Here is an 11,687-nt window from a genome sequence, read left to right on the forward strand (position 1 = left end):
TGGTGAAGAAATTCCTCCTCATGTCTGGTCTAAATTTGCCCCTCTCCAGTTTATACCCATTGCCCCTGGTCCTGGAAGGTCGCTATAAGATCTCTTGGGAGCCTTCTCTCCTCCAGGCTGACCTCCCCAACTTTCTCAGCCTGTCCTTGTATGGGAGGTGCTCCAGCCCCCGTACACGTATATATGTGTGTATATGAGGGTTTCCTCCCGCGTTTAACGACGCCGGTGACTCGTTAGCGCGGCGATCGCCCCCCAGGAGGACTCGTTTGGGTGAGCAGCGCCCGGTTACCGGGCAGGGCGGCACCAGACACACAGAACCCCGCGGCTCCGCTGGCCACGCCCGGCGGCGCGACACGACGCTGCACGACAGGCCGCAAAGCGCGGCGCTTCCGGCTGGCGCGGAGGGGAGCGCAGCGCCGGCAGCCGCGTGTGAGCGAGCGCCGAGGCCGCCGTGCCCGCGCCGGCCCCCCGCGACCCCCGCCCCCAGGATGTTCAAGAAGTGAGCGGGGACGGGGATACGGAGGAGGGGGAACGGGACAGGGGGAAAAGGGAGCAGGGCCAGGGGAAGGGAGAAAGGGGAAAGGAACCGGGGCCGAGAGACTGGGGGAGGAGGGGGAAGGGAAAAGGGGGGAGGAGGGGGAAGGGAAAAGGGGGAAGAAGGAAAGGGGAAACGGGGAAAGGCAATAGGGAGAAGGGGGAACAGGGAAGGGGGGAAAGGGAAAAGGGGTTAGGGGAGAATGGGATAGGAAAAAGGGGGGGAGGAAGAAGGGGGAAGAGGGAAGGGACAACGGGGGAGGGGAAAAGGGAGAACGGGACAGGGGGGATGGGGGAAAGGGAGGAGGGGGACGGGTAGAGGGGGAGTGGGGAAAAGGAGGAGGGGATATGAACCGGGGCCGGAGGAAGAGGTAACAGGACAGGGGCTGGGTCCGAGGGAACAGGGCTGGAGGAAGGCAGAATGGAGCTGGGGCCAGGCCAACGGGGCCAGGGGAACTGCAATATGGGAATGGGGCCGGGAAAAGAGGGCTGGGGGAACGGGGCTGGGGACCGAGGGAATGGGGCCAGGCGCAGCACCTCTGCCATGCTGGCCTGTGCAGCTCAGGCTCCTGCTTGCTGAAAGGGAACAACCCAAGGAGTGACCTGAGTGAGTGGTGGAGCGGGATAGCACAGTTTGGGTGAGGTTTGGGGTCACGGGTACGTCTGAAAGGGGCTCGGAGCGTTGAGTGCCCAGCAGTGCCTGCACCAAAAGCTGTAATGCCAGGAGTGTCTGTGGGGCTCAAAGCACAGCACGCGAGTGCACGCAGAGTCCAGGGAGAAAGGAGCCTCTCGGTGGGGATCCCCTGCTAGTCCTAGCCTGGGGGTCTCGGGGAACAACTGTGAGCCTCATGAAATCCCAGCTTTGGAAGTTGGACTGCTGTGAAACTGGCGAGGTTTTATGGCGAGTTTGTCAGCCTTTCTGAAAGAGGCTGCTGGGATGCCTTTGTGGGAGGTGTCCTTGCCCATTGCAGGGGTGTTGGAACTGGGTGGTCTTTAAGGTTCATTCCAACCCAAACCGTTCTATGATATGGCATCTCTGGGGCAGCACTGTGTGCATTTCTGATGTACTTTCACTCACTTGACAGATTTGATGAAAAGGAGAATGTATCAAACTGCATCCAGCTGAAGACGTCGGTTATTAAAGGCATTAAGAATCAACTGATAGACCAGTTTCCTGTTATTGAACCATGGCTAAACCAAATTATGCCAAAGAAAGACCCAGTCAAAATAGTAAGATGGTAAGTTTCTTTTCTCTTAAACTTTGCTTCCAAGATGCTAGGGTTGCTTCCTTTATGTGTTTTGTATAGTAGTTAAACCTTGTGGTTTTGAACAGCATCTGCCATGTTTGAATAGATAATAGTCCATATTATATCCAGGTCAGAAAGTTTGTGTGTGCTCGTCATGCTTTTGAAGGTGTGCTGGTAGGGAATTGAAGGAAAAATAAAAATTCTGCCTAGCAGTGAACGTGCAGCATATGTGGGGACTCTCCAAGGATGTTTGAAGGCAAAAATTCAGCTTTATGGATGTGGAAGCTCAAACTTGTTTTGATAGCTTGCAGTAGCACTTTTGCTATTTTGGGGCTTGCATGTATATCCTGGGTTATTATTTTTTTTAAACAGAGGGTAGTGTATTTTTGCAGATTCTTTCTCTTTGACCACTCTTTCTATGGCATTTAAAAAAAAGCCCAAGGAAATGCAGTTTATGTACAGATGAATGTTTGTAGAGTTTTTTTTCTTTTTTTCTTTCTTTTCTTAAAGAGGAAGGAAATGTGCAGAAGGGCAGTGTTGAAGAACAAGCCAAAATAAAGAGAGAATATTTTTGGGTTTTAATTTTCTTGCCAATTGACTATCTTAATTGCCAGCTGCCAAGACAGAACAGACTTTGTGAAGTGAAATGCTTCGTGTTAATTAGGAAGGCTTAGGTAGCTGTTGGAATAATGGCTTTTTTCTTTGATCTTGCAGTCATGAACATATAGAAATCCTCACTGTGAATGGGGAGTTGCTGTTCTTCAGACAAAGAGAAGGGATTTTTTACCCGACACTAAGGTTGCTTCACAAATGTGAGTTTCCTGAGGATGGTAGTGGTGGGGAGAGAATGGTGAGCATGTGATTCCACAGGACTTCTATACAACGGGGTTAAAAGAACTTACTACTTACATGCTTATATATATATTCCATAACAGATTTTAAAGATATAATATACTTTCTCAACTGTAGTTTATTCCTTTGCTATTTCAGATGTCTGTATGGATTGCTTCCCCCATAATTAATGTAGTGTTAATTAATTAGTTATGTGTGAGAAAATCTGAACTTTGATGTCTAAGAATTAAATAGTGCAAAGCTCTGCTGAAGTCTTGAGATAGGTTTCCCTAGGACCCTCCCTGTTGTTAGTCCCTATCTTTGTTCTCTAAAGTTTTCCTTAGAACTCTTTCTGCTTCTGTCTAAATACCCATAGGTTCTTACTTGAAAAATATTCCTTAATCATGAGTTTAATCGTGTAATGTATGCTTGTCTCCTGTAAAGAACTTGTGCTGCATGCTTTATACTTTTTAACAATTTACTTGCATTAGATTTGTTGCTGTTCTCTGTTGTGCTTGATTGTGTTAATCTGATTTGGGTGATTCCAGGAGTCTCTTAAAATGTTGTTCAAATGTCAGTGTTCCAAGTACTTCAAGAAAGTGTGTGGATTGTAGAGCTGACAGCCTTCATTAATTTTGCTCTTCTCTGCCTTTTCTGTCTTGTTAACGTTAAACTGTGTTTTTGCTTTTTTTTCATGTGAGAGGTAATACACATAATTTAAGGGATTTAAGATTCCTTGGTTTTAAGACCTCTTGGCATGTAGGCACTTGTGCGTTTGTTTTTACTGTGGGAACTTGTTAAAACTGTCACTCAGCATGTGAGTATGTGAATATGCAAGAAGCATAGGCTTACCCGTTGGTTCTCAGATGAAAGATGTGGTCCGGGTGAACAATACTTGTGTCCTTCCAGGACAGTACAGCCCAGCAGGAGCTCCTGTAATTGCTTCTCAAACTTCCTGCCTTTGTAGCGCCCTATATGTCTGATTGCCCCATCTAAACTGACTTGATAATGAGTTATTAGTGTTTTCATCTTACCATATTAATTGTAATGCTGTATCTTTTCCCTCCTAGACCCATTTATTCTACCGCATCAGCAGGTTGATAAAGGTGCCATTAAATTTGTACTAAGTGGAGCTAATATAATGTGCCCTGGCCTGACGTCTCCTGGAGCAAAACTTTACCCTGCTGCTGTCGATACTGTTGTTGTATCCTTCTTTAATGACGAACTACTGCTTGCTGTGAGATGAGTTAGATTTCTGTTCTTGTGTTCTTAGCTGATACTGCTTTGGATTTTAATGGTATTTGGTGGAATAACTGGTAGTCTGTAAAGAGCTGCAGAGGTTCAGATGTTGGTTAAAGTTGTTCTTTTTTTTAAACTTGTTTTGATGTTCCAAACCAAGTAACTATTCCTGCTGTACTGTTGAGTGGGATTAATACTGTTCCATTAATCGAATTGATAATGTGAGCTCCTTTGTGATTTTATGCAGAACTCTAAAAATACATGAAGGTACGGTGTAATTTGTCCCCTGCCTCCTTAATCAGTCTTGTGTCGCCTTCAGTTACAGAAGAATTTGCTTCTGTTCCCAGGGAATTTTGGAAAGATGATTAGGATCGGCTTTGCTCTAGTCAGGGCTTGCTCTACGTGTCTGATGAAATTACCATATGTAAAATGAGGAAGGTATGCTAATTCACTGCTGCTCATTATATTACTGAGAAAGGAACGCTGAACAAATACAGCTTTAATAATACTGAGCTGTGCTGTTCTTATTCTTAGCTAAATGCTATAGGAGAAGACAGGTTAGTATCACGTGTCCTTTTCAAAGCTTTGCAATGTCTGTTTTCAGTACTTCTGTTTTTTCAGATTTGTGTCTCAATTGTTCAGAACCTTGGGATCCAAAATGGCCTCACAAATGTGCAGTTTCTTGCAGAAGGGGCGAAACTGTGCTCTCCCAGTGTTAGGCACAAAGGAAGAAATGGAGGGTAGAGCTGAGAGATCTTTTTTGGTAATGGCTGTTCCAAGGTCATAAATGCATGCTTTGTTCTACACGCTGTGATTTAATTAGTTAAATGCAGTGCATGCTTTTGCTTATGTTAAGACCCTTAGAATTACTAAAAGGGTAGAAGTTCAACATGGCATTTTGAAAATTTTGGGAAGTTGTTTCCTCGTATTGCTTTTACTTTTCCGAAATGGTTTAAAAAAAAATCTGTTTTCCTTAGTGGTGATTTGTAGGCAATAATGGCAGAGGGAAAACAACATGCGTTATGTGTGGGAGTAATGAAGATGTCAGCTGAGGACATGTAAGTGTTTTAAAAATTGAAATACATCCTTGTCCCACATTGCTATTCCTATGTTAGTTTGGAATGTAAGCACCACTGTCAAGGTTACTGCATCCCTGTTGCAGTGTATGTTGTTCAAGTGCAGAATGTTTTAAGATTTCATTTTGTTGATTGATATTCAGGGAAAGAAATGGAGGCAGGGAATCTCTTTAGTTTGTTTACCACATAGAATCAAAATAGTTCTTTTCATGTGAATGTGGACTCTAAGACGCACGACACTAGTAATGCCATTGAATGCCAATATTTTTTGCACTCTCATCATACTTTCTCGCAGATCTTGCTGAACAAAGGAATATTTGTGTAGGGTACTTAGTGCCTGGGCTGGCCAAAGAGGTGTAGTTTGGATTTGAGGGGATTGAAAAAGCTAAAGTGATTTTTGTCTACGGGGACAGCAGAGACTGAAATCATAATGGTAGCACAAGGGAGAGGGGTGGCAGGGTCTTGTGTTACTGAGGGCACGGATAGAGTGGGACTGCAGCAACCTGGATTTGGACCTGCTGTAGCTGCTGAGGAATTATATTCCTCAGGATTCTTTGTAGTGCCTTCAAAAGACTCCAAGAGTAGGTGGAAAGACTAGCTACTTTTGTCCTGTTCCTGTGTCTGCAGTGATCTACTGTGATCACTGCAAACCAAGATTATCTGTATTCCTAATCCCAGTTTCAAACTCAGCAGCCTTGCAGCTGAATATCCTCTTTCTGTGAGAAGCAACGTGAACTGGAGAGGAAACCGCTATGATACTGATCTATGCAGCTGTTTGCATTATTGTTTGTATGATACTGTTTAAACCAGAAGATTGTGAAACAGTGATTTCAGTCACTGGGTGTGATTATGATATATGATGTTTTAATGCAATTAACATAGCAGCATTTCCCTCTCTCATTACTTATAAGTACTTATATATAAGTAAAGGAATACTTAATGTAAATACAGCAAATTATATTCTCCAGGGGAATTAAATTTGTTCTCTGTCCTACAGTGATGGGATTTGTCTTGTTTATTGTGACAAAACTAGATTTTTCCGTGGAGTAATGTACTCGAAAAAAAGATGAACACAAATCCAGTGCAGTCACGCAAAACAATTATTTTTAAAAGATGACGTGACTTAAAAGATTTAAAGGGACTGAATGTCTGTAACGCTGCAAGTCCTTGGCGCTTCAATTTAGCATTTATAATTCTCTGTTAGTGGATTATTAGTAGATATCCCGCAACTAGCAGCAAAGAGGCTCAACAGCGCTTGCTTGTGTCAGTGGCACACTTGGAACCAGAACTTGCCAGTTCTCCATTCCAGCCCTTTTACACCTCCTCTGGTGCTCAGAGAGAGAGAGTTGCTTACAGCTGCTGTGCTGCTTGGATGGAGAAGGGCTGAAAATAAGAGAAGTAGCAGAAGTGTTGTCTGAAAAACTGCCTCCCACAAAGAAGTAGTTAAAGATGTTGGGGAAGGTTGTTGACACAACCTGGAAGGCAAATATTATTCCCTTATCATTCAGCAGTGTGGGTACACATAGTAACAAATATTGTTTCTTGTTCACCTGCTGTTGAAGATTATGACTTTGTAGGTGATAGCTTTTCCCCTTGCAGTTACAAATGTTGCATTTTCTAGTTTACATACTGTATTTTCTACTGCTCTAACATTTAGCCTAGCTAACACTTCTGTACCTTTTTCCTCCTTCTTACAGTGAGAAGGTCAACAAAGGGATTGGTATTGAAAATATCCACTATTTAAATGATGGCCTTTGGCATATGAAGACATACAAGTGAAACAAAAGGAACTGTGTTACTCCAAAGGAATGCACTTAGATTAAATGTGGACTGCTTTGTAATTCCTTGTTTTTAATGTGACTGAATGTACAAATTATTTTGTTCTGTGGCTATGCTAAATAAATCAAGTGAATGCGAAAGTACTGTTAGGCTACAATAGTTTTCTAGATTTCCTTTTATTACAGTTCTTCTGTTTTGTCTTAAACCCAAGTCTTCAGTGACTGAAGATATCTGATGAAAAGATCCTGCATGGACTGTGAGTAGACTGCTTCAAACAAAAAGGAGGAAAAAGCCACGAAATGTTTACATTTTTATGCTCTTCTAAGAGTAATAAAGTGTCTGCGAAATATAATTAATACAGTTTATAAAACCTCTGAAACATTTCAGATTTTTTTCTTCTGATTAACATCTTGTTAGTCTACCTGTTTCTTGAGAAACCAGTTTTTTTGACATTTATTTTTTAACTTAATTTATTAACAGCATTAACTTCAGTATTTTACTTAAAGGTTTTCTCTTTTTAATATGCATTTATCTGTATAGGATTTATGAACTTAGACTGGTATGTGGACTAGAAATTCTTTTACACCAGTTCATATCTGAAGAAAATATATATATATATGTTCAAATTTCTACCTGCCAACACTATTTGATATCGGTCTCCTTAAAGTGGAGGTTATAGTCATGGTGAGCGTACTCCAAATGGAGTGTTTGCCAACTTGGTGCCTCATGCTCTACTCCCTGTTTGCCGCCTTATTTTAGGAGCAGAAACAAAATCACTGTTTAGCAAAGGCATGATAGCAAAACACGGTTATCACTGTAGCCAGGAGCAGCTTCTTCAGGTGGAACTTGAAAAGAGATCTCGGTTTGTGCACACTGCCACATGTATGCTTATCTACAGAACGGGTTAAAGAGCACTGTGTCTTTGTCTGGATAATCCAACTCTGTTCAGCAACTGCACATCCAAAGCTATGCCTATGGAAAACAGCCTGTGCCATGGAATCCTTTAATAAACTAAGGAAACTTCAAGGTCTCCCGCTCAGAACTCTGTCTCTGCAAGTATTTATTAATATTTTAAGTTTCTGTTCTAACAATTGTATTTTAGAATGACAGAATGTAATTTTGGGTGCAAGTCCCTTGTCTCGGGGCTGTTGTGCATGTTTGGTTTCCCCTTTCTGGGACCTTTACAGAAGACAGCGGCAGAGGTGTTCTCCATCTGATTCCAAAGTCAAATTAAGACATGGGACATGGAATGTGTTAAATAATATGTGCTACTTTTAAACATCTGTAAAATTGTTTACAAGATTGTACTTCTGACACAGACAGGGTAAATCTGAAACTATTAATGTAAGAAGATGAAAATTAAGGTGATGATTACAGCAGTGTTGCAGAAAAAAATTTGGTTAAACCTCAGACCTTCCCTTTATAATACTAATACCTTAAATACCACTATAAAAGTATTAATTTCTTGTTAGTGCTATGGGGAATCAGTTTATGCTTCAGTGGTTCTTTTTTGCCTCAAACAAGGTAGTTGACTTTGATGATTGCTTTTTTCCCTTTTGTTTTGCCTCCCGTTGTGTTACTCTGTACCTCTCAAATCTGTGAGGCGTGAGATTTATTCTGGCTTGAATTGTTAACTCTCGTTCCAGTTCCTGGACTTGCCCTGTTGCTAGTGTTGCAGTGGGGCCAGAACTGTTTTTAATATCAGACACTGATGAAATCAAAGTTTTCCTTGCTTTGTCTGGCTCTGTCAGAGTATTCTAAGCTTCTAAAAACGATCCTGTAAGAAATTAAATCATGCTTAAATTAATCTATACCAATTTAGCTAAAAGTAGTCAAAAATACTAACTGAAGTGTTAACCAGTGTTTTGGCAGCAGTCAGATATGTGTTTGCTCTGCTGTGTCAGCTGAGTTCTGACTGATACGGAGATGTGCAACAGGTGAGACACTGTGCACCTTCCTGAACAGCTGAGCCGTGGCAGCTGCGTGGAGCTCTGAGCAGAGCGCTAAGCTGTTCTTGTCAAAAATAATGACAAAAAAGGTGTGGGTATTTTCATTAGCACTGAAGCAGCTCTTCCACTTCCCTGTCTGTCCCTTTGCAGCTCAGCAGAGGATGAGTAATGACAAATGGTCTGTTGAAGAAAGGCCAGGGAATGTGGTGTCTTCTCAGGTCTTTTATGGGTACTGCAGCAAAGCCTGTGGCTGTCCTAGAGGCAGTACCTGCCTCATCTCTTGAAACATCCATGTCGGTCAGTGAATTCTAAATGAAGCAAATCATTAAAGGGCTGCTTATTCCCTCTTGCTTTGCGTGGAAGGGAGTGTGGCCTTGTAACTTGTATAATACTGCCTTCAAGTGCATCCCACTGTAAAAAACCCAACAAACAAACACCAACAAAGCCAAACCTCACCACACAATCCCGCCAGCCAGGACGGGAGAGCTCTGCATCTCTCTTTGTTGTGTACATAACCCGTTTTGAGTAATACCGAAAAGAAAGTTGGAAGTGCAAGCAGGTGTTGCTCTTTCTGCATCTTGGTGTTAAAAATAGCTGTAAATGCATCTATGCTACATCTGTACTGACAGATCACCAATTTCTTGGTGATCTCTTGGTGATTTCTTGGCACCGCTAACAGGAGTGAGAATAATACAGAACCTTTATTCTAATACACTTCTATATGAAGTGAGATTTAAAAAGGGCAATTACTCTTGTGCTAACAGGCCCCCTGACCGTGTTAATACTTATTCAAATACTCTTTCGTCTGCTTAAGAACAGCAGTCCAAAGGTCACCCAAGCTGCAACTTCCTAACAGATCTCGCTTGTGATCTTGCTTCCTGCTAACCCCTTAATGCACCAGGAGGCTGCACATACAGGGACAGGCACAGCATAAAGAGCACGGCTCAAACTTGTCTAGTTCAGAGTAAAGGAAATAGCCTAAAGTTAGTCTGAGACCGAGTCTGTAGTCAGTTTTATTGGTACCTCTTAGAAAGATATAAAGACATTCTAGAAATGCCTCGAAGAGTTGAAAGAATAAAAATCTGCAAAAATATATTTTTAACAGTAGACTAAAGTTCATTTGCATTTTCATTAATAAATATATACACATACAACCCCCCCATATAAACTTTGTTTCCTTTTATGATAAACATTAACAACTTCATCATTTCATTCCAGCACTGTCAAAAGCCAGAGGTGTTTCTGTATAAAAGATCTAGAAAAAAGTTCTCCTTCCATTTTTAAAGTCTGAACCTCAACGTGCAAAAAAAAATTGTACACCAGTGACACCAGGTACAAACCCCAAATCTGTCAGTACAAATGCTTGCCATGAGAAAAGCAAACTTCACAGTTCCAGGCCCTTTGTCAAGAGATCTCAGTCATTGTCTGAACCTGGAGGCGGAAGAAAGACAAGTGCATCGTTGTACGTGTGGCCGTAGGGTCTCAGCCTGTAAACGCCATACATCATCACGTGCATTTGGTTGGGGGCCAGCCCACTGAATGTGACTGCCATGTCCGAGCAGCAGCCATCCACCACCTGCTGAGGGTGACTGGACATTGCTTCCTTAATGAGCGTACCGACAGACTTAGTGTTAAAGATGTCTTTTCCTTCTGAATCTTCTGCATTTTCAGCAAACACTCCGGTATACTTCAGGCAGATTGCGAGCTGTTTATCCTCAGCAAGTTTCCAAATCATACCTCCCTGCTCCGGACACTTGTCAGAGTCTTCTAGAATGTGGGAGAATCGTCTTAGTGATTCAATGCTTAACACTATTCCTCCCTCCCCATTTACGTACTCAAGGTCACCAGATTTCACAGTATGGCCAATATAAAAAGGCTGCGAAGGATCTTTTTTCAGTAAGAAATACTTGAGATTTTCAATAATAGCAAATGTTTTTGGATATGCAAGGAAAAACCAGTTGAATTCATCTTTATAGTGTTCGTAAGTTATCTTGTAAGCTTTTCTCATCATCGCCCACATATCATTTGTGTTGAGGGGTACAGAATCGAACACTTTGACGTTTTCGGAGCTGTAGAATTCCGCCCTGTCACAGTGCTTGCTCCACGTTTCTTTCACTGCAGCCCAGTGCCCCAGATCTTTTGGCTTCACAAGGATGATACAATAAATGCGGATACTCGTACTAAGCTCTGCACGTTCGCCTTCTGAAAGGTTTAAGACATCTTCTTTGTTGGGAGCCTGGATGTGATGGTGCTCATGGTGATGCGCTTTAGTCCCGTGGCCCACCTTAATGTGTCCGAGGAGCGTCACCAACATGCAGAAGGCTCCTCCGAGCACCACGCCCTTCACGAAGGAGCTGCTTTCAGAAATCATTTTTCCTAGAAAGAAGACACACGGTCAGAACTCGCAGCAAAGCGTTCATTATTGTGGATTCTGTACGGTTTTATTATCTTCTTGGATTCCTAAATTCGGCTGCAGTTCCCTTGCGCACCGGGACGCGGCGGTGACAGAGCCCGTTCCCGATCTCTCGTGACGCTAACGGTACCACAGACCGGCGGAGGGGCCCCCGCCCCGCCGCTGCCCCGGGGGCTTCTCTCGGCGGCCCCGCCCGCCCCCGGTGACCGCGCCCCGCCCGCCGCTATCTCCTTACAACTGCCGGTGCCGGTGCTCTCCGCTGCCTGCCGCCGCCTCCCGCCGCGGCCCCGCTGACACGGCCCTCCCGCCCCGGAGCGTTCGCTGACACCCGTCCTTTCCGGTCCCCGCCGGAAGCGCCTCGCGGCCGCTCTGAGCACCTCCCGCTCGTTGGTGCCGCGGGCCAACTCCTGCCCGCGCGTGCCACCTGGCGGCGCGCTCGCCCTGCGCCCCCTGCCCTTTCCCTTTCTCTTCCCCTTTCCTTTTCCCCTTCCCCTTTCCCTTCCTCTCCCCTCTTTCCTCTCTCCCCTTTCCCTCCCCTCTTTCCTCTCTCCCCTTTCCCTCCCTCTCCCCTTTCTTCTTTCCCTCCCTTTCCCTTTGCAATGGATAACGCGGAAGGTGT

General features: G+C 43.9%; 2 protein-coding genes across 3 annotated transcripts; one reads left to right on the top strand and one right to left on the bottom strand.

The window, feature by feature from the left end:
* The first annotated feature begins 343 nt into the window (after positions 1-343).
* On the top strand, positions 344-7,625 carry MCTS1 (MCTS1 re-initiation and release factor). 2 transcript variants are annotated; one of them, XM_009566327.2, is made up of 6 exons: positions 344-499; positions 1,620-1,772; positions 2,496-2,593; positions 3,683-3,816; positions 4,842-4,909; positions 6,625-7,625. In XM_009566327.2, exons 1-6 carry the CDS (start codon positions 489-491, stop codon positions 6,704-6,706), a joined length of 546 nt encoding a protein of 181 aa, XP_009564622.1. In that variant the 5' UTR covers positions 344-488; the 3' UTR covers positions 6,707-7,625. The 2 variants fall into 2 exon arrangements, with proteins under 2 accessions (XP_009564622.1, XP_053931884.1); XM_054075909.1 differs by lacking the exons at positions 4,842-4,909; positions 6,625-7,625 and adding an exon at positions 4,473-4,825 and having other exon boundaries at positions 3,683-3,849.
* Positions 7,626-8,232: 607 nt separating this feature from the next.
* Positions 8,233-11,429, bottom strand: C1GALT1C1 (C1GALT1 specific chaperone 1). The gene is made up of 2 exons (XM_054075908.1): positions 11,304-11,429; positions 8,233-11,031 (listed from the first exon to the last, which is right to left on the bottom strand). Exon 2 carries the CDS (start codon positions 11,024-11,026, stop codon positions 10,070-10,072), a length of 957 nt encoding a protein of 318 aa, XP_053931883.1. The 5' UTR covers positions 11,027-11,031; positions 11,304-11,429; the 3' UTR covers positions 8,233-10,069.
* Positions 11,430-11,687: the final 258 nt, after the last annotated feature.

The sequence above is a fragment of the Cuculus canorus genome, chromosome 10 (genome assembly GCF_017976375.1).
Source record: "Cuculus canorus isolate bCucCan1 chromosome 10, bCucCan1.pri, whole genome shotgun sequence".
NCBI classification, from domain to species: domain Eukaryota; kingdom Metazoa; phylum Chordata; class Aves; order Cuculiformes; family Cuculidae; genus Cuculus; species Cuculus canorus.